This window comes from Acipenser ruthenus, chromosome 7 (assembly GCF_902713425.1).
Source record: "Acipenser ruthenus chromosome 7, fAciRut3.2 maternal haplotype, whole genome shotgun sequence".
Taxonomy (NCBI): Eukaryota; Metazoa; Chordata; class Actinopteri; order Acipenseriformes; family Acipenseridae; genus Acipenser; species Acipenser ruthenus.
This window is the reverse complement of record NC_081195.1, coordinates 17,269,283-17,295,147: the sequence shown is the minus strand read 5'-3', so window position 1 is coordinate 17,295,147 and position 25,865 is coordinate 17,269,283. Positions and strand designations below refer to the sequence as shown.

General features: G+C 36.1%; 1 protein-coding gene across 2 annotated transcripts in view; it reads left to right on the top strand.

Annotated features, from left to right (window-relative positions):
* The window catches only part of LOC117415444 (probable JmjC domain-containing histone demethylation protein 2C), a 123,940-nt gene that overhangs the window by 41,763 nt on the left and 56,312 nt on the right, over window positions 1–25,865 (top strand). For both annotated transcript variants that reach the window (XM_059026498.1, XM_034025798.3), the window contains exon 2: window positions 15,756–15,920. In XM_059026498.1, coding sequence (XP_058882481.1) covers window positions 15,756–15,920 — 165 coding nt within the window. The remainder of the gene's footprint in view (window positions 1–15,755; window positions 15,921–25,865) is intronic.

Genomic DNA, 25,865 nt, shown 5'->3' with positions numbered 1-25,865 from the left:
CAGCATGTAATTTTGTTCAAATGATTTGGTTTTCATTAAGGACAATGCACCAGTTTCCATATAAAGATCCTGCAATAACAACATGACGAGGAGAAGCTATTTCTTCAAACACTTGGGAGTCTGTTTAACTGTAATTGACAACAGCAGCTGCATCTGCAATTCATGATTTTCACCATGCAAATGGGACTCCTGACAACTTCTCTTGGTGTGACCGCTGTTTCTAACGTATTTTCAAAATCAAGATGTTTTCTTGCAGACATCTGTTGTGGAGACATACAGTACAGTTTTGAAAACTGACAATGATGATGGTAACCTAGCAACCGGGTTGCAGCATGTTTTTTTTTCCTGTTATAAATCCATGAATTAATTCATTCCACATGTGCTCTTGATTTTGTGCAAGGGATTCTTTAACACTTACCAGGCCAAACTTAAAAACAAGAACACTTTTTTGTTTAAATTGTTAACTATAATGCAGACTAGTGGGGACCAGTGAGTTAATATAACTACATAATGATCTTAGCAACACACTGCCAAGGGTGTGAAATAAGAAATGATGTGTATGTACTGTACATCTGTATGTACATGTACAGTAAAAATGTAAGTGTGGCATACAGTCAGGTTTATCCATTTATACCAAGATTTAGATGTTCCCAATTTGATCATACTGGAATTATATTAAACGGTTCATTAGATTTATGTAAAAAGTTGGTGTGATATACCCCTGTCCGAGGAGGGGTGGGATCATAAAATAACACTTTTAAAATGAGGCAATACTAGAGATGGAAGGTACTGGAGAGCATTTTCACTATGAAAACAGAGCAGAAGAGCATTGCACACACGGTGGGTGTGAGCACTGAGGTTCACAACAAGATTTAACAGTAGATGTTTATTAACTTGCATTTAGTCAGCTTTTTTTGTTTTAAAGACATTCATGCCTAAACTGAAGCCATTTGTGCAGTGCCGAGAAAAAGTTTGTGAACCCCTTAGGATTTTCACATATTTCAAACCTAAAATGTTATTAGATCTTAATCTAAGTCCTAATAATAGATAAAGATATTTATTTATTTATTTATTTATTTATTTATTTATTTATTTATCCACAAATGATTCAACATTCAATATCCATGTGTGAAAAAGTATGTGAACCTTTAGATTCAGTAACTGGTGGCACCCCCTTGAGCAGCAATGACTTCAACTAAGCGTTTCCTGTAACTGTTGGTCAGTCTCTCACATCAGTTTTGAGGAATTTTGGCCCATTCCTCCTTACAGAACTGCTTCAACTCGGTGACATTTGAGGGCTTCCTTGCATGGACAGCTCGCTTCGGGTCCTGCCACAACATTTCGATGGGGTTTAGGTCCGGACTTTGACTAGAACATTCTAAAATGCGGAATTTCTGCTTCTGCAGCCATTCTTTTGTAGATCTGCTTGTATATTTAGGATCATTGTCTTGCTGCATGACCCACTTTCGGTTCAGCTTCAGCTCACGGACGGATGGCCTGACATTCTCCTCTAGAATCTTCTGATACAATGCAGAATTCATTGTTGTGTCAATGATGACAAGCCGTCCAGGTCCTGAGGCAGCAAAGCAGCCCTAAACCATCACACTCCCACCACCATGCTTGACGGTTGGGATGAGGTTCTTCTGTTCTAACGCAGTGTTTGGTTTTCGCCAAACATAACGTTTCTTATTAAGGCCAAAAAGTTCTAACTAACTCGTCTGTCCAGAGAACATTGTTACAGAAGTCTTGTGCATCATCTATGTGCTCTTTGGCGAACTTCAGATGAGCAGCAATGTTCTTTTTAGAGAGCAGTGGTTTCCTCCTGGCTATCCTTCCATGAACACCATTCTTGTTCAGTCTTTTTCTGATAGTTGAGTCATGAACACTCACATTAGCCAAGGCGAGAGTGGCCTGCAGATCCTTGGATGTTACTCTGGGGTTCTTTGTGACTTCCTTGATGATTTTCCGGTTTGTTCTTAAGCGAGATTTTGGTAAGACGACCGCTCCTTGGTAGAGTGACTGTGGTCTTGAAATGGTTTTGTAACCCTTTCTAGACTGATGAGCATCAATAACTGTTTTTCTGAGGTCCTCAGAGATTTCTTTTGATTGTGGCATGATGTGTTTCCACACACCTGTATGGTGAAGACCAAACTCACAAAGTTTCTGATCTTTATATAGGGTGGGGCCTCCCAAACTCACCCCTGAAGATCTACCTAATTATTTAAACACCTGATTCTAATTATCCCCTTAATTGAGCTGATAAAACCAGGGGTTCACTTACTTTTTCACATACCCTTAATTACTCATTGTTTTTCTAATTCATACATCATTTTGTTTCAAAAGACATGGAATTGGTTACTATAAACCCTATTGGATATTGATTCAAGGTAAAACTATGGAATTTCCGTAATTATCATTGGGGTTCATAAACTTTCTCGGCACTGTATATTTTCTATGACGACATAATTTGCTGATTTTAGGGTTATATATTGATGACATTCCTCAAAGTAAGTGGACATTGATGTCAAGGTATCTCATAAGGAAATCTGTGATTGGGTTAGGATATAAACACTATGTAGATTAATAGTTAACTACTGTGTTCATTCAACATTTCTCTTAAATATTTCACTTTGTGACCACAGTGAGTAACACTCGTGTATCTAATTTTATTGTGCTCATGTTTGTGCTCTGCCATGACCTGTCTCTCTGCAGTGCGTGATCTGGTATGTATGAATATTAACCGTGCATGAGCAGATGATGTCTGATTCAGGAGATTTACCAGAGCACTATGATTTACATTAAATATAGACCGTTCTGTTGCAAATCCTGTGGTTACCATGCCTTTAGTATTTTGTTTTGTTCTTTCTATTTTAAAGTCTCTATGTAAGCCTGCTTGTTTCATGTAAATTGGTGGACATTTCTGAAAAAAATAGAAACTGCTTGATTTAAATGTTGCTTCTTTATGCTAGATTTCAGATTCAGCAAGCAAAAAAATACATTAACATGCTGTAAATTGCTGTTGCCACTGTATTGCAACTGAAAGTGAGATTCCTTCTCTTTTAATATGGTGCTGTCTGACTCTGAACAGATGACTGAAGATAAGTGAGGGAGTATTTGAATGTGAAAGATTAGTAAACCGTATCCTGTTGACTCACATTGTTTTAGAAAATAGGGGTGAAGCCCAGGTCAAATTCTTCAGCTGGTATTGACAGATGGGGTTGTAGCCCAGAGGCAAATCCCATTTATATTTAGGCTGATGATCTTTGAGCCAATATAGTCATTATGGTAGAAGGAAACAATGATCAACACTCTCTCAGAACAAAACAGAATGGATTTTACTTTCTAGCTCTTAGAATAATTTGTTTAATTCCAGTAATGGTAGCTGGGTCATTCCATGTGAAATCAATCATCAAAAACCTCAACCTCCTTTGATTTGGATAAACATTTCCATGCATGTTTGCCTTTGGGAGGAGTGGTTACAGTGTAAATTTTAGGCCTGAGTGACATCACGTTCATGAGACACAGCTCATCAAACTTGACCCATGTTTGTAGCTAAAATGTTTGCAGTTTTGCAGTCTATTCGAGATTGAAGACAATTTGTTGCATAAATGGCTTTCTTGTGGCTTTCTTGGTGTTAAAGATATCAATGCATGCTGTTACCCATTTGCAAAGCATTGTGGAGTGCGCCGCACTAAAGGTCGCACCTTAACAAAGAAGCACATCAAAGACCACTAGAAGCTGAAGTCTGTGTATGGCCAGAAGTTATGTAACCCTTGTATGAAATTGCTAGCCCATATTCCTCCTGACCAAGACCAAACATCATCTTCAACACAAAGTGAATCCAAGGAGTCTAGTTCCAGAGAATCCAGCCCTCATGCTATTCAAAGTATCGAATCTGAAAAGGAACATGTGATTTCACAAATAAAAGAATCTCCACTGAAGAGAAGGAAATTGTCACAAAAGGTATGTAGCTAAGAAGGTTGGAGAAGCAATGAAGAAAAAGCTAAGAAAGGTTTTTCCACAAACAGAAGTGGAAGACCGTGAAACAATCAAGGAGCAGACTCAGGCATATCAGTCGAAGTGAGCAAGTTCATATTTTGACAGCCGTCCCAATGTCTTGGTCTATACGGAGGACTGCTGCTGAGTTTGGTGCTACCTACACGTGTCCAGGACAGCCATGGCTTTACAGGAAGAGAAGTGATGCCTATCAGATACAAATCCAAAAATTGGGGGGAGAACGCTAACAGAGGAGATTGCTCAAATGGTAAAATTGGAAGATGTTAGTCGACTCGTGGCCGGAAAGAAAGATTTTGTTTCTGTTTAAAATAGTCAGGAAGGAGGGAGCACCAACAAAAACAGCTTGTTCTCTACAATCTTTCACAGGCCTATCGTTTCTGCATCCTGACATTAAGATTGGCTTCTCCAAATTTGCAGAGCCTGAAACCAAAGAAGTGTGTATTGGCAGGCAGTAGCGGTACACATGCTGTTCATTTGTTCTAAGCTTCCACAACTGACTGCCAGTACAGAAGTGCCTTTGAATCACTGTTGACATTGCTTATCTCATGTGTTCCCCACCTGACGTTGATTGCCACTTAGGAAAGTGTGAAAATTGTCCATCACTTGAAGATTTCAAGAGTCATCTACAAATGCTCTTTCAAGATAGCCTGGTGGACGCAGTAGAGTATCGGAAGTGGACTACAACTGACAGATCCACCCTTCAGACAATCAATGAACCTCTTGATCGGTTTAGAGACTTTCACAAGCCATATCCAGCATCTTCATCGACATGATTTCATCGCAAAGATGCAGTCTGCATATTGTCAACAGCTGAGGGATGAACTCCTTCAAGAAAATGAATTTCTAGTTGTTGGTGATTTTGCAGAAAACGTCACTTTCGTCATGCAAGAAGCAGCACAATTACACCATTGGAACAACTCTCAAGCAACCATACATTCTTTTGTTTGCTATTGGTGAGACAAACATGGGAATTGTCAGCACATCTCATATGTTGCGATATCAGAATGCATGACTCATGACAGTCGCTGTTTATCTCTTTCAAAGGCATCTTTTGAGGTTCTTGGAGAACAAATTTTGGAGGCACCCAAGAAAAATCTATTACTTCTCTTACGGGTATGCAGGGCAATATAAGAACTTTAAAAATGACCTCAGCATTTGCCAGCACTTAGAAGATTTTGGCATGGAAGCAGAGTGGAACTTCTTTGCAACATCTCATGGCAAAGGACCCTGTGATGGTGTAGGAGGAACCATTAAACGAATGGCAACAAAAGCCAGTTTGCAGCATCCATACCATGACCAGATCCGGACCACACAAATTGTACAGGTTTGCAAAAGACAACATTCCTTGATAGCACAATGGCAAGCTGAGCAAGTTTTTCTGGAGCAACGATTCCTCAAGGTAAGAACTGTGCCCGGCACACGGCATGTCCACTTCTTTCAACCAGTTTCCAAAGCAAAAGGCCTTGTATGATAGTTCTCCCAGTCAACAAAACAAAGAGAAGAATCAATAACAGTAGAAGATGATGTCCTACTGTTTGACCAAGTGAAAGGATATGTTACTGTTCAGTATGACAGTCACTGGTGGCTCAGGCTAGTGGTGTCTGCTGATCAGAAGAAATGGGAGGCTGAAATTAACAAACATGCGCTGACAGAAGTACCACTGGTGGGGACAAATTTAAACGTGCACAATTCAGTATTGATTTATATTCAATTCACTTGTATTTGTGTTAGCCAATTGTGTAAATAGGGCACCTTGGTTAATTCATTAATATATTAATAGCTGTTACAGCTGCACCAGTTCACTGCAATTTCAGTTTAACAGGAGAGGAGAGTATACTCGATTTGCAAATAAATATTTTTGTTTAATTGTGTTAGGTGTGTAATCGCTTTACTCAGAAGATTCACCAGACACTCTGCATTCAACTCTGTGCTGTGCCTCAACCAATGGCAGGCACAGAATGAAACCTGCAGGAAATGTAGATAAGGTTCTAGGCTACAATCTATCAAAAACTGACAAAAATCCAAGGTTACATGATTTGACCTGGGTGAGGTCAAAGGTCACCAGATTCACACAACGTTTTTATCTTGTGCACTTTTGATCTAATGAATAGATAGTCCTATTGAGAGCTTTAAACACCAACACCAGCTTTCTCACCAGGTCGCTCAGGCCTACAATTCAGTGTAACCATTTATTCCAGACAATAATATGTGCAAAAGTTGATCAAAATCAGAGGAGGTCAAGTGAAAAATGGCAGTTTTTTTATTGCTTTCATATGGAATAACCCAGCTGGAATGGTGGTTACTGTACAGTAGCTGGCAAACCTTTTTGCTCCGGCTTTTGAATGAAGTGGTATTATTCTAAGACCTTTACAGATTCAGGTTTTTTCCTTTTTAGAGACATACTATAGTAGACTTTATATGCTTCTGAAATGATGAAGAATTTAAGTTTTCATCTACATTTAAAAAAATAAAAAATAAAAATAAAAATAAAATGTTGCTTTGTTTAGGCTACTGTTCCTAAACAGCAGGGTCATTTATAAAACATGATGTTTTATTCGTGTTTTATGTTAGTTGTTTTGTATTTCATTGAGTATTTTCTCAGGATTATATATGTATTGTGTCTTTGCATTAGCCTAGGCAATGGCAGCTGCTTGTGGACACATACAAAACCCTGATTTTATTAGCATGTTCATTACTTTCAATGAATCCATAACATGCAGTAGTGATGGATGATTGCCATTTTTAAGGTGGTCTGCTTGTGTCCTGGATCATTGCAGTTAAGGTGGTCTGCTAATACATTTTCAACTACTTGGACAGCCTGTGTAATCCAGTGAGTCTCTGTTCTAACTTCTAACTCTGTTCTGGTTTAAAAATCAGTGTTGTCTTGGCCTTATTACCACTTTCTGTTACACGTGGCCAGTATTAAGCAGTGGGTGGGTTCCAATAAAGTGGTAGGACATTGCTTGAAAACCACAGAGACACAGCTTTGTTGTTGTTGTGAAATGTGTCGCAACAAATTGTTAACAGCATTGAGTTTTGATGTCCGGATATTTTGATTCAGTGGAAATCTGCCAAAATATTCTGCGATTTGGGTACAGTATACATCACTAAAAGACAGAATATCTATGCTGATATGGACTCTCTATTTTGTTACTGTATAGCCAGGGCTGTATGTTACTAACAGACTTGTTTACAAAAACATTTCCAACCAACATATGTAAAGCGTGTTGGATTACAGATAAAGGCATTGGATTCAAAATAAATAATTGGTAGTTATATAATGAAGTTACGTACTGTAATACCCAGGAATACTGCATGAAAAAAATTGCTGTCTTTAGAAAGTTTCTTAATGTATTTTCTTTATTTTTTGTCCTTATTGAGGGCTTTTTTTTTTGTAAGAGTTGACAAGATGGCTGGAGGATTATTCAGGAAATACACATTATTCTGTATGTAACACTGGTTGCTTAAGGCATGCTTTTCTGCCAGAGCACTTGCAGTTTTAAAGTGTGTTAAATCAAGCGGAAGTGCAGTATGTGTGCTAGAAAAGTCCAAAGCGTGAAGAAGAATATTAGATATGGCTAGCAGCAGGCAGAGTGTAAAATAAATGAGTTAATGTCATGGTGCTGGGACAGTAGCTCTTTTGTATTTATGGACATGGCAGGGGAGTAACATAAAAACATGCTGTACAAACTGATGTGCTTAATGAAGCTCACTCAATAAGCTCAGCATGAATGAGTCAAACAACTGTTCAGTGAATGAAATGTGAGATTTAAGTATTATTATTATTATTTATTTCTTAGTAGACGCCCTTATCCAGGGCGACTTACAATTGTTACAAGATAACACATTATTTTTACATACAATTACCCATTTATACAGTTGGGTTTTTAACTGGAGCAATCTAGGTAAAGTACCTTGCTCAAGAGTACAACAGCAGTGTCCCCGACCGGGGATTGAACCCAAACCCTCCGGTTAAGAGTCCAGAGCCCTAACCACTACTCCACAAGATGTATCCTGAAGCTTATACAGTATACAATCTGAAAGTTGTTTAAATACTGACATAGTGATATAGGCTAGTCTAAAAAATTGAGAGATCTCTTCTCTCTCTCTCTCTCTGTCTCTCTCTCAACAGACATAAAGCACTGTAAGATAGTTGCTTTACAAGTCCATGTTTTCTGGGATGCTTCTTGCTTGCTTACTGCAGAAGCTGGATCTGCACTGGCACTGAAATTGATATAAATTCAATGCCTTTGATTTACTGTCTGAAAGGACTTTTTATTTATTTAGCCTTTCTTTTTTTGTGCATACATTTTTCTAATGTATGTATAGCCTTTTTCTTAAGGCTACAGTATGTGCTCAGTGTTCGCGCTAGGCCGCACCATTGCGTCAGTGCCCCCCTGAAATAAAAAATGTCCAGCTGAAATTCTCTTGACATGCCCGTGTGTCCCCCTTCCCAGACCAGACGCAATACCAATACGCAGTATATTTATGCATTTTGTATTACAATGACATGTCTGACGACAGGCTAATATTTTTTACTTGTTTGTTTACACTTGTGTTTTCATAATTAACCCCCCTTGCCATTATTTTCAAGTCCAGTAGAATGCGCTCACACCCTCCATGGTTACAGTCAGTTTCACAGCCTGGACACGTTTTCACACTCCTGGGAAGATTCACTACTGTCCCAAACTTTCCCCATTTGGACAATATGGCTCAGAGCCTTAGAAATGGCTTTGTAACCCTTTCCAGACTGATAGGCATCAACAACTTTTTTCCAGAGGTCTTCAGGAATTTCTTTTGTTCATGGCATGATGTGCCTCTAGAACAGGGGTGGGCAATCCTGGTCCTGGAGGGCCGGTGTTCCTCCTGGCTTTTGTTCCAACTGTGCTCTAAATTACTTAATTGTACTGATTATGATGTGCTCTAAATTACTTAATTAGACCAATAATTGGTAATAATCAGTACAATTAAGTAATTTAGAGCACAGTTGGAACAAAAGCCAGGAGGAACACTGGCCCTCCAGGACCAGGATTGCCCACCCCTGCTCTAGAACCTGTGTGCTGACAACTTCACTCTGATGGTAAGGGCCAAAGTTAGTCAGATTTATATTGGGCAGGGCTGGCCCAAATCAGGCCTGGTTGTTAACCAAAGTACTCAAACAGCTGACCCTAATTATCCCATTAATTGGGTTGAGTTAACTAGGGGGGGGGGGCAATAACTTTTTCACACCTGAAGATTGCATGTTTGATTACCTTGCACACCGAACAAATGTAAGAAGCACAAAACTTTGGTGTCATTTTTTCTCTGACTCCCTCTACATACTACTACAACCCACAAAAAAATCTGACCAAATACAAAGTGAAAAATGTGCAAAAATGCAGAAAATCAGACAGGGGGCAAATACTTTTTCACGGCACTGTGTGTGTGTGTGTGTATATATATATATATATATATATATATATATATATATATATATATATATATATATATATACACATACATACAGTGTATGTGATTTTTATACAGCACTGTATGCCTACAATACATCTTGCTTTGAGAAAACACCACTGGAATCGGAATAATTAATAATACAGTTCACGTGCAGTCACGGTTTTGGTAAGTAGCATTTTCTAAACCATATCCTTATGTGCAGTATTAAAATAAGTAAAAAATATAGGAAATCCACAAAACCAACGAAATACATATTGTATATTTGATATTTCATTTTTAATGTTCTGTGTAACACAGGCCAACATTTAACCTTGAACAAAAATTAAATACAGTACCGTACCTGAAGCAGATATACGCGTTTATCACATCAACACCACCAAATAAAGCAACAATTGTTTTGAAAAACTAAAAGCCTAGTCTTTAACTCATTTTATTTCCTGTGTGCGTTCGTGCCTGCGAATCGGTATTTATTTTTTTCAATGACCCGATTTAAAGTTTATTATAATTTAAGTTCATTTCAAAATACAGAATGTATGGCCAATCAGAAACCAAAGTATTGCCATGCGGTCTAGTTTGACAAGCCGTTACGTCTGGTGTGAGAGTAGGAGTTTTTAGCTTTCAGTCCAGTGAAAAAATATGGATTGTTGGCTCAATACTAGTACATTACTAGCAGAGGGTGATCAAGACGAAATACTGTTAGAGATTAAAAACGCCAAAAATGTCTTGCGACTGAAGCTCTCTCCAATTTCCCTGCCATCATCAGAGATTTGTGTGGTAACAAGCAGGGACATCCATCACACTGATACTAGGGAAGCGTTTTATTATTCTTTTTTAATTGGCATCAGTACTGTACGTTTTAGTCACCAATAATTTAAAAATGCCAATAATATGTTTTCGTAATGAGGTCAGCTGTAGAGATGGGTGGATAGTGAACTTTTCTTTGCCTTCTTTTCTGTAATTTTATTATCAATAAAAATACATGATTGCCATTTGCTATCATGGAATAGTCCTATCTGAGTGATTGAGGCTAGCACGGAGGCTTTGACTATTTTTTTTAGCCAAAAGTAAATATAATATATATTTTTTCTTTTATAATACTGTAACTTTTATAATTGTATGCATCACACACTCCAAGGCTTGTGCGTTTTGTTGTATCATGTTATTGTACAGACCTTTTTTCTGTTTTCATTTTATGACTGTCTCAGATGGGGGTATGCGGTGGACTACATTTTATGGAAATATTCTAATGTGATTTGGTAGAATGAATGTCCTCTACTCAGTGATGCACCAGCGTCACTGTGACACATTTCCCAATATTTTCTCCATCGGTGACAGTGAGTATTGTAGACACACCTTGGTTGCATCTACAGCTTTACAGTTAGATTTTTTGTTCAGAAACAAAAGGTCTGTAAACTCTGTTGGCATATTTAAAACAAACAAAAATAAGAAATGGTGGTTGGTTCTGAATCAAACATATTGACCCCCTCACTGAAGAAAATGGCCCCCTAAAATTGAGAGGGGGCCACACTGACCCTCTAAATCCTGGAGCAAACACTGTGTGTTTGACGGTCAAAGGTGCATAGACTGCTAAACAAAGAAAGTTGCTTAGCTACAAACACAGAATGTTAAGTTTGAGCACAACAGGCTTACAGTAGGCATGGCCAAAGGTTTGCTATTTTAAGTGCAGAATTATGCAACAGACCCTTGATTCTACTTAATTTCCATGTGGTTGTGCAACACAATTGTAAGTGAAAACTGCTGGTACATTTTTTGCGGTTTGCCTGTTTAATCACATGTTAATTCATGGGCCGTTCTATATACAGTAGCAAAAGGTTTTGATTTACTGAAAAAGTAGGAACTGAATTGTGTAGTTTTAAAAGTTGAATGTAGAGCAGTATATTTCATTTATAAAATACCTTAATAAATAAGTAAATATTAGGGTTACGTTTTCTTAGGACGGTAACAGTGTGGAAAAATAGGCTAGGTAGGTAAAGTGAAAACCTTTTCTAAAAATAGAATACTAAAACTAGGGTAGGCAAGTAATGTGGTTTAAAGTAGTGACACCATCAGAATAAAAACAAATCTTTTTTCTTAATGTTTATGCCTATACATAAAGCAACACCTGAATAATTCAGTGATGGCTTATTGTACTGTAAATGTATATTTAATGTATTGGAATGTACTGGGAATATCGTTTTTCAGGTATTTTAATACTGTGCTGTTGTTGCAGACAACTAATGGAAAAGCCTGTTTTAGCACAAGTTCCTTTATGTAAAAGCTAAAACATTTTAGGGAAGAAACTCAAGTTTGCTTTAATGAGGGACGATACTTACAGTACGTGCATCTTAAGTATACCTTTTAAAGCAGTGTTTTTCAAACTTTTTACCCCTTTCCAAATAATCTAGTCTACCTCGTACCCCCATCTGAGAGGGTCATAACATACCTATGAAAACAGGAAAAAATATGGTCTTTTCTAATTGCTAGATTAAGTACTGTAAATGGAAAACTGCTGTTAAAAACAAACTAAATAAAATACAGTTAGTTAACCACGGTGCAAATGCACCAACTAAAAATGCTGTGTACAATGATTTCAAAATCCAGACTCCAGCAGAAACAAGTCCAAATTAAGAGTCTAAAAATAGGTTATACTTCTGAAGACCAAAACTAAGGTTCCAGTTTAAGACAATCAAAAAGCAATTCTCAACAAAGACACACAGAAGTGTAGAGAGAACTAACTTCTTCTAAAAAGCAAAAAATAAAACCTTTTTTTTTTTTATTCAACTCTAATTGTCTTGAACAGTTTAGCTGGGACAATGTAAAATTCTACGTGTGTCATGTGTCATGCCAGAATAAGCGCATTGTTTTGATGTGAATAGTTCCAAAAACAAATTTAATTTGTTGAAAGTAGAAAAGGGATATTTGAGGCAAATGACTTTTAGCAAAATTTTACATGTTGGTGTTTAGTGCAGCTGTCTGCTCAACTCAATAATACTGCTATTTAAAACAAGCAACATCGTCATACCAATCTCTTGAATTTTTTTTTATTTTTTATAGCCCACAGACTGCAGTAACCAACTCACTGCTATTTAAATATGTAAATTAGCCATGTGTGCTCAACAGGCTGGGTGTTTATAGTTAACCTCGCCCAACAGAAATATACACCAGTACAGCTGTGGTTTTATTTGAAAGGAGATTGAACATTATGATTTGATTGCCAAGTCGCAAAGTACTACAACCTGGTAAAAAAATAAAAAATAAATATGCGTTGTCCGCATACCCCCTGACTAGAGCTTGCGTACCCCAGTTTGAAAACCACTGCCTTAAAGCAAAAGGAAATTGAAAGTTACATTTTTTTTTTTTTTTTTTTTTAATATACTGTAGTATGTAGATAATCCCCTAAAAACCTATAGGCCTATCCTTAAAAGGTAGCCAAGGATAGCACATTATTACAAGAATCATTACTATGAAAACAGAGGTCACCATGACCTACTGTACATCCTTGTAGAAAAGTATCTTGTAAATGCCATAGCTTCATCAAAGCCTGACAAACACTTTATATAATAGCCTTCAATCAGATGACAGTTTTATACCAGCACTGGCAAGCTCATTACATTTAAAATAAGAATGCGCTAATAATAATAATGATTTAAAAAAAAAAAAAAAAAAGTTTTACCCATGTAAACTATTTAAAACAATTGGGGGTTCAAATAAAAATAATACATGGAAAAACTGTATCATAGAACTAAATGATTGACTAGTAGTAGGGATATGGCTTTTATTTTTTTAAATTTAAGGTTACAAAAAATGGTTTCGTATTGTACTATATATAAACTAAACACGAAAGATAGCACCAATAACACCCAGTAAGCACTATTTACTTAAATGATCGTACTTGTAATAAACCGTTTCAATGCCGCTAATGTGGTTATAATTTTTTTACTCTGCTGCTGGCAAGGCATACTAGTTTTTTACTCAAACATTTGACGAACAGTAGCATTTCATAAAAGATGTGGTAACAGTGTGCATATGATTGAAAATGATGACAAACAAACAAGAAGTTAACTTTTTTCCTGACAAAAAAAAATCTTAAGTGGCCTTACTTTTTAAAACAGGAACCATTGGAAAATATTGTAAGTTTCACTTCTGTAAAGCAATAATGCGTTGTAAAAGGGGTAGTAATCAATAAAAGAATAAACACAATAATATATAGGGTGAAATGAGTTAAGGAGTTATTTGTATGATGAACTGAATTACCATTAAAGCCCCACAGCCACCGATACATGAACTGTCCGCTTTCCTTTTTGCAATACATCTCTCAGGGCTGCAACGAAGGGTACGTTTTGACCTTCGAAGGTTCGGAACACATTACCGAAGGAAGGTTCGAACTTTCAATGGTACTAATTTGCATAATTTACTGGTGACGTCACCATAGCTACTTGTTCATATTTGATTGAAAATCCTATTTTACAGGTAATGTAAATGGAATAAAACATTCACATGTAGTTTATAAATACGTTATATAGAACAGTAATCATGTTTTTATAATAAAAATAAAAATACATTGTTGCTGCTTGCGATATATACAGTAAGCTTGCATTGCAGCAGCACCAACTGCAGCGGATTTCGGCAAAACAAAGCTTTATTTTAACAATCACCGTTCCAAGCAGGTTATCAGTTAGTCACATTTTACTACTACTAAAAATATTAATAATACTACTAATAATAATATAAACGTATGCTTGTCAAGTGACCCCGGAGATTGATTATGCAACAATCGCTTGCACAGTTTGCATTCAACTTTTTTTTTGGTCGTCTGAATTTAACCAAAAAATCCCAAACAGCAGAGGGGTTTCAATACAGCTTACACTATACAACGCTTTGCTGTCGATATGGCGAATGAAGAAACTAAAGGTTTGCCTCTGGATAACACAAGCTGGTGTTTAGCATATATTTTGTACGTTTCAAACATATTCTACCATAGCACTTCTCTTACACTGTCTTGTACACTAGGTATTCCGTACATATTTTACTGAAGCACTACTACCGTACAGGTACCCCCGCAATGCTTTGGCATACTATACCCTGCTCCATACACAGCAGCGGCGCCATATAGAGTTGCAACATATAACAAATTGGTAGTGGATTTTAATACAACAACTTTTGTTTACGTAATATGCATTATACATATTTTGCATGCGAGTGACATTTAATGTGTGATTTATAGTATCACACATTAATGTATTGTCAAACGGTTTCTGTTAACAGAGAAAAGAAAAGAAAAAAAAAACAGTGCGTGAATGCCACCTGACAAACCTTTGAAGGTTTAAAACTACCAAAGAATTCCTGTCATTGTGCCTGGTTGTGGTGGGGCATATTGATTATGCAATTAATTTATTAGGTGACTCTCTCCCCTGCTAGTGTTGTGTGTGTGTGTGTGTGTGTGTGTGTTTTTTCTTTTGGCAATGCAATATTGTGAAATACCTTCTGTTTGTATTCAGGTTGAGATATAAAGCTGAGGGCGGATCAAGCATGTCCTGCCCTGTATTTAGGTTCTGTACAGTATGTGGTATTAATAAGTTGTATACATTTTTCTTGCTACAGTAAGCAATTTCTTTATTGTCCCCTGCAGGGTCTAAGCCGGACGATGGGGATTTATGATTTCATATTGTATTCTGAAATACAATGTATGAAAAGTAAAATTAAACCTGTAGTAAATTAAACAACCAAATTCTGGGATTTGCTTTCCTGTCTAGCTCTGCATCTGCTTACTGTAGCAACGCGGTTTATTTGAAACAGCGTGATTGCTATTGACAAAACTATTATCAAGGCTGGTACATATTCTACAACATGATGTGGAAATTATGAGTGTCTTTTCTGATGGTATTTCAACTTATATGACAATACACACCAGGCTTATCCAGTTTCTTTGACAAATCGAAAAAAATAGGATTCAATCTTATTTATTTCGCATCACTCCAGTGTCGCCTTGGTGCCTCTCCCGTGTCACCTGTGGTGTGAAAGATACTTATCAAAAGTATAGGTTCTATTCATTTTGTTGCATTGCTGCACAGTTTTGCTTGTCGTATTGCATCTGGTGGGTAGCAGCCTTAAGTGTGTTATTTAGGGATAAACAGTAAAATAAGAAAATAATGCAACTCACAGAAAAGTTTCTGTCTTTCTATTTACTCTGCCTTCTCCCCCTGTCTGTGTGTGGAACAGTGTGAGCGGGAGCATAGATAAGCAATCTGAATAAACCCTTGTTAATCAATAACTTGATTTTATTGCAGGTTTATGTTGAGTTTGATGACCTTGAATGGGACAAGCGTGAGTGGGTCAAAGTATATGAAGATTTCCAGATTTTCTTGTTGGAGCACCAGCTTGTTTGGGCGAAGTGGAAAGAGACCAGCCAGCCTCAGGGAACAAAGAGTAAGCAGATTCAGTGGCCTGCTTTGGTAAGTTACTAAACCAGTCATTACTCAGCTGCCAGTTGTGTTTTTAATTAACTTTCATTTTCAATTTAGGAACCTATTAGCAAGACAAATATACTGTAGCTAAGGCAAAAGCACTGTAACGAGTTTCTTTTTTTGTTACCCATCAGTTTGTGTTATGGTGCATGCAGATTAAGAACTATTAAGAGTGTAAAGTGTCTGAAATATGTGGTCTGTGTTTTGATTATATAACATGCAGCACAGAGCCATCTGGCACAAGCATTAAAGATAAGCTTTCAAAGAAAGTATTTGTATGACATATCAAGCCATTTGTTAAGAAGTGGGCATATCTCAGAGTGAGACTTTCCATGTGTTTTCTCGTGCATCATGCAATTTTACCAACTAGTAGTCTTTTAGTAAATTAATTGAATCTGACAATATACCAGAATATTTGTACTCTGAATATTGTGGGTTTGTTTTTTCTGTGTGTAATTGTGATATTTTTTTAAAGTTCATTTCAGGAATGTTTTCAGCTTTGTGTGTCACACTGGGATATCATATGGTCAATGTTTGAACATGACCACAGATAAAGATGTAATGTCCCATATGATTTTTGACATCTAGTACATTATTGACTGGAGTTGAGGCTTACTTTCTGGTGGAAAACTGCTGTCCCACAGGTCAAAGTGGAAGATAGTGGGCAATAATGAAATATTTTACTTTGGTGTAAAATTTAACACAATTGTTGGACACTGCAATGTTGAACCATACTGTATATGCTTTTGTGTTTTGTTAATTCATTTTTTATTTAATATAGTGACCCATTGCTTGTAAAGGGGAGGATTGCTTCTTGTGACCATTACGGGCTACAATATGTCTTTTAACGCGATTGGTGTTGAAGAGTATTCAGCTGGCCCTCTCGCCTTGTTTCTTGGTTCTGTTTGGGCATCTCGTTGTTTACTTTGATGGACAAGCACGTTGTTGAAAGGTTACAATAGTACAGCACAATACAATCTGCCATGTGTAGAGAAATTAAGCCCCAGTTTTTTTTTGTTTTTTTTTTAGACCTTTCCAAGTTGTGTTTTTTTACTCTCTTGCTTTTTGTGCAATGCTTTGGGGAACCAGTTTGTCAAAGAATTGTGAAGACTGAGACTCTAACTTCTCCAGAATGACTTTATTATGTTAAGTAACGGCTTTGTGATTCTACAATAACACTGTATTCTAGTTCTGAACAGATTACCGACTGGACATTTTAATTTCTGAAATAGCCCTGGCAGTTAATTATGAACTGAAGATATTTGGGCTACAAATGATTAAAATAAATTCTGCTACTTAATATATAAAGTTAATATTGTATTACTAGGTTAATTTGACTCTAATTAGACCTGATATTAGGGCTACTGATTTTCCATGATCGTGGAATCACGGGCGGAATTAGGCATTGGGAATGGAATTGGCATTTTGGGAATGGAATTCTGCTTTGCAACTGCACCTTTAAAAAAAAAAAAAAAAAGTAAATAAAAAAAATAAATAATAATTTTTAAAAAATAAATTTAAAAAAATAAACTGCGCAAACAGTATTTTACAGCTGTTATTCTCCTATAAAAGAATAATGGATTGCTTTGAAAACTATACTACCCAGCAGCCCAGCGATGACGCTTGTATAAAACGTTTTTGTATGTTTATTTGGATCATTGGATAATGAGAAAACAGGTGGTTTTGTGGGCATTACCCTGATGGACTATCTGTCTCTGTTGCGGCGCTGCCTGTGTGTTGTGTGAGTCGAGTTGCTTAAAAAAGCAACTAGCTGTTTTGTGAGTTCTATTCTGTGTACTATTGATATGTCACATACATTTTAAAATGTTTGTAATGATACTCTGTTAAATTCTCACACTGTTCTATTATTAAAGTACTATTCATATGGTAAAATATGTAAGTCTTGTTCAATATTTGAACATTAAGTTATATAATATTTATTATTGCTTAAAATACTCTGGTCTTTTTTCCAATCTGGCCCCCTTAAATTTAAAAAACTAGTTGAAGAGCCCTTAAGGCAACTGTATCTGTCCAGGGTATATAAGAAACACATGCAGGCAGCTTTACAGCAAGTACAGCATAAACCAGTCTGTGTTGTTGCAGATGAAACTACAGATGGGAGAAAAGCGTCCTGAACATTGCATTTCATTTGTAATTTCTTATGAAAATTGTATATTTTTGTAATAATGCCCCTTGTTTTTGACTTGTCTGTATATTGTAATGCCAGCAATAAGCTGTTTTTTCAAAACACTTATTTGTTGACTGACCTACAGTACATTGTTACTAGTGGACTGCTTTAAGAAATATTTTTTTCTGAAAACTACAGTATCTCAGGGACTTAAAAAAATAATTAAAAAATGAATTCAATAGATTTATGTAAACATTTTATTTATGTTCAAATTATGTGTTAATTCTTAATAATTTGGTAAAAATTGAATAAATGGAATTGGTCATTTTGAAAAACGGAATTAGTCATTTTGAAAAACAGAATTTGCCATTCCCAGAATGGAAAATCAGGAGCCCTATATTATGCAGGAACTTTTATTTCGGAGCTTATTACTACTGAAGAATTGATTATTCAGTACACATCTCTGTTGGTAACCAGCCAGGCTTATAATAGGTTGTAATTGATTATTCAGCCCTCCAGAAGGACTGGATTTATGTACAGTAATGTGTAAAGCCCATGTACAATTTAATGCAGTGACAGATTCCTAAAAGGCTTTTCTAAACATTTTATTGCATCCCTGCACAAACCTGCAATCTATTGTTTTTCTAGAGAAAGCGCCTTTTCCTTTTTGATGCTGCTTGAACTTGGTACACTACTTTTAGTATCAAAGGATAGAGGCTTTGTTGGATTTCATATTATATAAAAGTGGCGATGGGGAGTTTCAGGATGTAGAATACAGTACATCACAAGGGATGCAGCCAATATATCCTGTCAGCTGTATTGCTGCTGAACTAATGCAATTTTCACGTCAAACATTTGCTGTTGTGTTTCAATTGTGTGTAAAATAGGTAATAAAACAAGATGTACTGTAGGACCCTATTGAATGATACCAAGTTCATATCCCTCTAAAGGTCATTTATTGTTTAACACAGCCAGGGATTCGAAATGGAACCGGAACCGGAACGATAAACAACAAAAAAAATCTATTCAAGATTTTGTTTATCAGTTAATAATGTTTTTATTTCGTTCCCCTTCAGCCTGTTCTCTGTCTCTTTTACATTTTCAAACATACAATAATTTGAAAAAAGTGCTTTTCCCATGGTCTTACACCTCAGGGGTCAACGACAAAGCATTACATCACAGCCAGCTAATGAAATCCAACATTATATTTGCTTTTTTGGAGCAGCCAGTGAATCAAATACCACTATGTTTACCTTCAGTTCAGGCTTCTACTTTACGGCAGTGTTGGCAAATTAGCAAATTTTTCGCTAAATCTAGCTACTTTAAGGGCTGACTTGGCGACAATTTTTGTCAAAAGCGCCTAGCTACAAATCTAGCGGGTTCTAGGACAGTCTTCGTATCAACACCCTCCCCCCCACGACCCCCACGACCCCCCAATACCACTACATTAAAATAGCGACTTTCTGAGGCCAAACTGGCGACTTTCAGATCTGAAAAGTTGGCAACACTGCCTTGCGGTTTGCTACATGCTGGATTCACGTTACATGGTCAGTCTTGTATTTGCTCAAAATAAACAGTTACTGTTATTAACTTAAGTTATGTACACACAAAACAAGCTGTAAAAGTATGTGTGGCAAGTGAAGCGCTTTGTTAATAATCAGAGGTTTGCTACAGTAGTTATATTCCTGGATATTAAGAGTTAAGACATTTTACCATCGACTTGAGAAAAATATTTATTGTATAACATTAATTTATTTAATTGTATTCTCAATCATTTAACGATTCATGATTTTATTGTTCAGTGTTTCATTTTCATTGTTATATTCAAAAGAAGTATGTAGAAAAGTTGCACGTGTACATTTTACATTTGTTGTATGTCTTACTGTGGTATGTGCATACAGATGATAACAATGTTCCCCTTAGTGCTTAAAGAATACATAAGTTAAAAACACTACAAAGTTGAAAGGTGGAACAGAACGGAGAAAAAAAAGCAAGTTACATATTGATGGAGACATGCTCTCGATTAGCTGCAGTGTTTATCAGACAAACATCGCATTAAGTTATTACAGTGAATGTAAGTACACTAACCCACAGAGATTGTTGGGAAATGTCGCTCTTTTAAATTGTTTAAAAAATAAAAAAAAAAACTAATAAAAAAAAATTTGCAAACTCGAACTGAGGCAAAAAAAAGCAGATTGCTGTCATTTTCTTTTAAAGCTACAACATAGGCATTGTTGTTTCTATAGACAGGAAGTAAGTGCATTTATGATACAGGCAGATAACTTGTCACACCGTTTTTACTTTGAGTCCCGAGTTATCTGGAGTTTACTGTATTTCATGCTTTTTTGTTTAATTTTAGAAAATGAAGACCTATGAACACCAATACAATAGCCTACTTGGCTTAAAAAAATAATAATCTAACCGGTATTTCATTTAGTTAGAAACGGAACGAAATCAGCTGATCGGAACCAGAGCCAAAAATTCCGGTTCGGTTCGGAAAAAATCTTGTTTGAATGCCTGAGCAGAGCTTCACCTTGTGGTCATTGGGATCTTATTGACAAGCTAAGACAAATGGAGCCTAATCTCTTGGTACATTTGAACAATTGGAATCATCACTTTGCTGTTTTGTGAATGCTTTCTAGTGTTCTTTTGTAGTGCATATTAATTTGAGTTAGAATTTATATTCCATAGACAGGCTTTTATTACATGGGTCAGCAGTGAGATCCAGTTACAGGATGTACTAATATAGGGCCTTATGAAATCTGTGTTGCGGAGAACACGGACGTAATCGTGGAATTCTAACAAAAAAACGGAATTAGGCACCCGAGGACATTTACCACAACATCAGTTTAAACAATTACTTTGAAATAGACACGACCATGATTCTAACAGTAGAAAAGCGCTGCCTCTCGGGCCACTAGGTATCGTTATCGCTTGGGGGGGGGGGGGGGGCTTATGCTAAGGCTTATGCTAAAGCCTACATTTTCTTTTTTTTTTTTTTAATTTACAATGTTCCTAGTTTGTTTCTATTACATTGTGCCAATTTGTACCCTTTTTTTCTGAAAGCACTTTGATTAAAACTGTATTTTTTCATGCATTTCTAGCTAAATCATTGCTGTCAATGTATCAAACACTTGTTATAAAAACAAACTAACAAATTACAGATTTTTAAAATGGAAAAATCTGAAATCAGGAAAAAATAAATCCAAAAATAATAATAAAAAAGATTTCCTAGGGCCCTACTGATATTTATGGTTGTAGTTAATGGTTTGTTTTTTATCAAGACTGCTTGTATCCTACAGTATGGGTTACTTTTAGAGGAACATTATTAAAAAAGAAAAATGAAACAATTTAAACTCAGTTTTTGGAAGAAGATACAACACCAAGTATGTCAGTATCATACAGTACACCCCCCAACTTGGCTGGAAATTCAAAATTAGAGCCAACAGTTGATGACTAATGATCTAGGCCTATTGTATACCAACAGTATAGGATAGTATAGAATAATAATCGCCAAGCAATTTATCGAGATGTATGCAAAAATGCAAGTGCACCATACAGATTGATGGATGAACAGAGAGACACTCCCATATATCCCCAGATGTTAAGAGCTTATGCTAAGTATATTAATACCAATTTTCCTGGCAGGGATAGTACTATTTTACACTATTACAAACTCAACCCTTTTTGGCTCTGGTCTAGCAGTGTATTTCTGATGGCCATGTCAGTTCATTTCAGATTCCTGCCAAGGTGATTCACTATTTCCAGGGTTCTTTTTGGATTTAATTCTATTTGCTTAAACAAGATCCTTCGACTGACTTACAGTATTGCTTCTCTCATACACTTGGTATGCATCCAAAACATGCTGGGTCTGTAAATATGGTGTTAGTTTGACTTCCCAACAGTGTCCTCTCTCTCTGGTATTCCACTGCTTTTTATTCTCCTTTATCACTGTGCTGCACTAATCTCTATCAGTATTTTATTTCTTGAGAAATGAACACACATATTTCTGTTCTATTTGTAAAAATCTGTCCCTTAATACTATATATTGTAAACTCCTTGTTCCATGTACAGTATTTTGAGAAAACTGTCCATCAGTTGCCCAAAGCACTCCCCAGCAGCACCAGCCAATTGAATGTCCACGCCCACCTCCAGTATGGGTGTACCTCTTTGTGTGTTCGGTAATGAATGCATTGGGGACAGTGCCTGGGGCCGTGATTACTGATCTTTACAGGCCGAATTGGACAAGTGTATAAAAATGTATACAATTCTTATACATTGAGAAATGAAAAATGCTGTTTTTGTAAACTCTTAAGAAAAAAAAGGGATAACATAATTAGCTCATTGCATGGTTTGACCATGCTGAATTACATTTAAATATAGTTAGGAACTATGGCAAGAAACGTTTTTGGATGCAACACTGGTATTTATTGTTGATTTCTTTTTTTTTTATGATGTTTTGATTTTCTAGGATTTCAGGAATGTGAAGCCGGTATTAAAGTAATAGTTCATGAAATTCTTACTGCAGTGTTTTAAATACACATTTAAACCACTTTTTTAAATACAGTTTTGTTCCTTACAAGTGTTGTGTAAGTTGGTTATTGTTTGATGTAACTAGATAAATTGGTCTTTCTTAAACTGACCTTTCAATAGCAATCATCCCAGTTTTAAAGAAATATTAAGACTTTCTTGAAATAGCATGCATGATTGAGTCTCCCCCCCTGTATTTGACAGCAACAAGAGATCATTTAAATATAACACAATATAACCAAATGTTTCGACTTTCTTTCACTGATCCCCATGCTATATTTTATATGCTACAGTTTTCTTATAAAGAAAAAAAATGTGAATGTGAATAAAATTAATTTGGTTCTGAATAGATAAAACCATATTTTATAGTTATTTATAGTTATAAATTATTTATATCCCATTAAATAAAGTGGGTAAATAATTCACTAGTATATCACAGTTGACCTTGGCTAACCCAGAATAAATCCAGACTCTCTTTAAACCCCAGGAAATGATTTACATTGTTTTGTTCTACTTGAATCACCTCTAAATGGTGCCATGAAGGTGTAAGAGAATGTTAAGTAATTTTATATAGCCTATGAAGTTGCAATTATATGCATTTACTTCTTCATTAGAATATTTTTGCTATAAATATTCACTACAAATCTATTTTTTTTAAAGTATTTTTTATTATGTATTCTGCTTGGAGATTCATGTATAAAAACGTGTTATTCTATGACCTGAGGGACCTTACAATACTTCCTGAAAGTTTATGTTTTGGCAAATTACAAGACATTGTTTCACCTGAGTGATTGCAATGACATAATACATGTTTATTCTCAGGGTCTTTTATGAGCAATAATGGACACTGCTCTTGATTTATTTTCTCAACATAAATATGTATCAATAACATATTAGTTATTCATTCCAATATTACCAGCAATATCCAATGTTTTAAGCCTGTACTGCAAAGTATGGTGGCCCTGTAAGTCATCAAAACAAAGTGCTTTTTCTTTTTTATCATGTTTATACGATCGCAGTCCTAGAAGCCCACTTCAGTATGATCGTGTTTACACGATCACGGTCCTTAAAGGGTTAAGTTCATACCTACACTGTCACAAACTATTTAAAAGCCAGAGCAGCATTTGTAAGTCCCAGTAGTTTGCAATACTGTATTATTGGATTGTGGGGAATTGTAAAACATTTAGCTTACATTTAAAATTTAACTTTTCATTACTCTGCCCAGTCCTATTGAGTGAAATATGTTGGTACAGTAGTTAATTTGCATTCATTCAAGTCCTACGAAAGAATGGTTAGGAGAATTGCACTGTTCCAGATTACGGCACTTTTGATAAGCATGTGCAGAGCATTCGGCTGCATTCAGCTGTTTTAATTTAGGTTAAACATAATTTGTTTTCCATACACCTGTAGGCTGCTTGTTTAATAAACAGAGAAGCATGAGTGTTTATGGAGTGCTGTGCTTATTTCACTCATGAGAGGGCTTGTCGATTATTCAGACATTCTTTTTCGCGGAATAACTACAGTAGTCGGTGAGCTTTGAGTATCCTCTATTTATCTTGTAGCAACCCATTAGATTTATTAACTGTTTCATATGTACCTTAACTTTTAGAGTCTTTATTTTATTTAACTTGAAGTTGATCAGTTAAATGTATCATAAGGCTTGGATAGTATTAGAGTACACATTTTACTGAAATGTGTACGCTGCAGTTTCCACGTCTTTAAAAGATATTGGGCTTACTTCACAGGGTTACAGTAGTGTACTATTTAAAAAAAAAAGTCTGACTATGTTGAATTTATTTTGTAGTTCTATGAAGTTTTTAGGACTTTGTGTACTTTAGAAGATATCTTGGTTAAAGTACATGCAACACTTTCCTTTCTTTCGCGGTGTGTTATTTCTAATACTTTGAAAGCATTTAATGAAATGTAGGTGTGCCAACTGCAATGAAAACATCAGTAGATTCTGTCAGCTGACATGCACTTAAAACTTGAAATATTCATGACTACAGGTGAGGTGCTCCTCAATGCCAAAAAGTACCAATAATCTGGGAGCAGAGTGATTTACTTAATGTAACTTTCTGTAGCATGCTGTACCTTCTGTTTTAACAGTAAGTAAAGTAGATGTAATTGTTAGTTACTGTCCCACTAGCTGGTGTATGCTGTAGATTGATCGATTCATTGTACTAGCAAAGCAATTCAGTCTGCTATAGTTGGTCATGCTGGATTGATCATCTTATTCCCTTTCATGTCTTGGGTACCGAATGCAAACCTAATAGAAATGTATAAGTTACTGCATTAGTTTGGATGCGGCTCTGACACATCCTTCCAGATGGCAATTGGCACCCCTGTGTCTTGAGCACCGTTGTGTTCTGTTCGGCCTGACTAATGGCAAATGTTCATTTTCAATATTTTATTTGTAAATTGTAAAATTTTGGAAAAACAGAAAACGATGGTGGAGGGCAGCTACCCCTTGTAGAATGTTGCTGGCATAAATCTTCTTTAAAGCATGGTAGTATTGCAGCATTAGAAAAAGTGTTATTTTATAAAATATGCACCTCAATAAATAGGTAACCAGGTATACTCTACTATAGCCACTTAAATAGAAAAACAGAACTCTGGGTAAAGGTGATGTACATTTGTAGTCAAAAGTTTACATATCCCAATGAAAATGTATAATTTCTCAAACAAAGAATTATAGAAAAACTCTTGTAGCAAAAGTTTTGCTTTTGTGGATGAGGAAAAAGTTACAAGAAGTAGATGTCTGCTATTTATTTCAGCAATTTCTTTGCAAAAATAAAAAAAAAGCTAATTCAAAAGTATTCGTATGCTGACAAGGAAAATTAAATTCATAGCTAGTTGAGGCACCTTTAGCAATAGTAACCTCTTAGGATATTTGTCAATGAGCTTTTGGCATGATTCTTCTTTGACCATTCTTCAATGCAAGTTCGTTCAAATTCTGAGGACTTCTCTTGTGCACATCCTCCTTCAGCTCATACAAAAGATTCTCAATCAGTTTTAGATTGGGACTTGGACTAGGCCATTCCAGAACCTTGATTTTATTCTTCTTTAACCATTCTGAAGTAGATTTGATGTGTGCTTTGGATTGTTGTTGTGTTGGAATGTCCAGTTGTGCTTTAAACCAAGTTTTGTAGCGGAGGGTTTCAGGTGATTGGCCAATATCTTTTGGTATGCTATGGAGTCCATTTTACCATGTATTGGAACTAAATTTCTTACCTCATCTGATGAACTCCACACAATGTGAACTTCCACTCTCCATG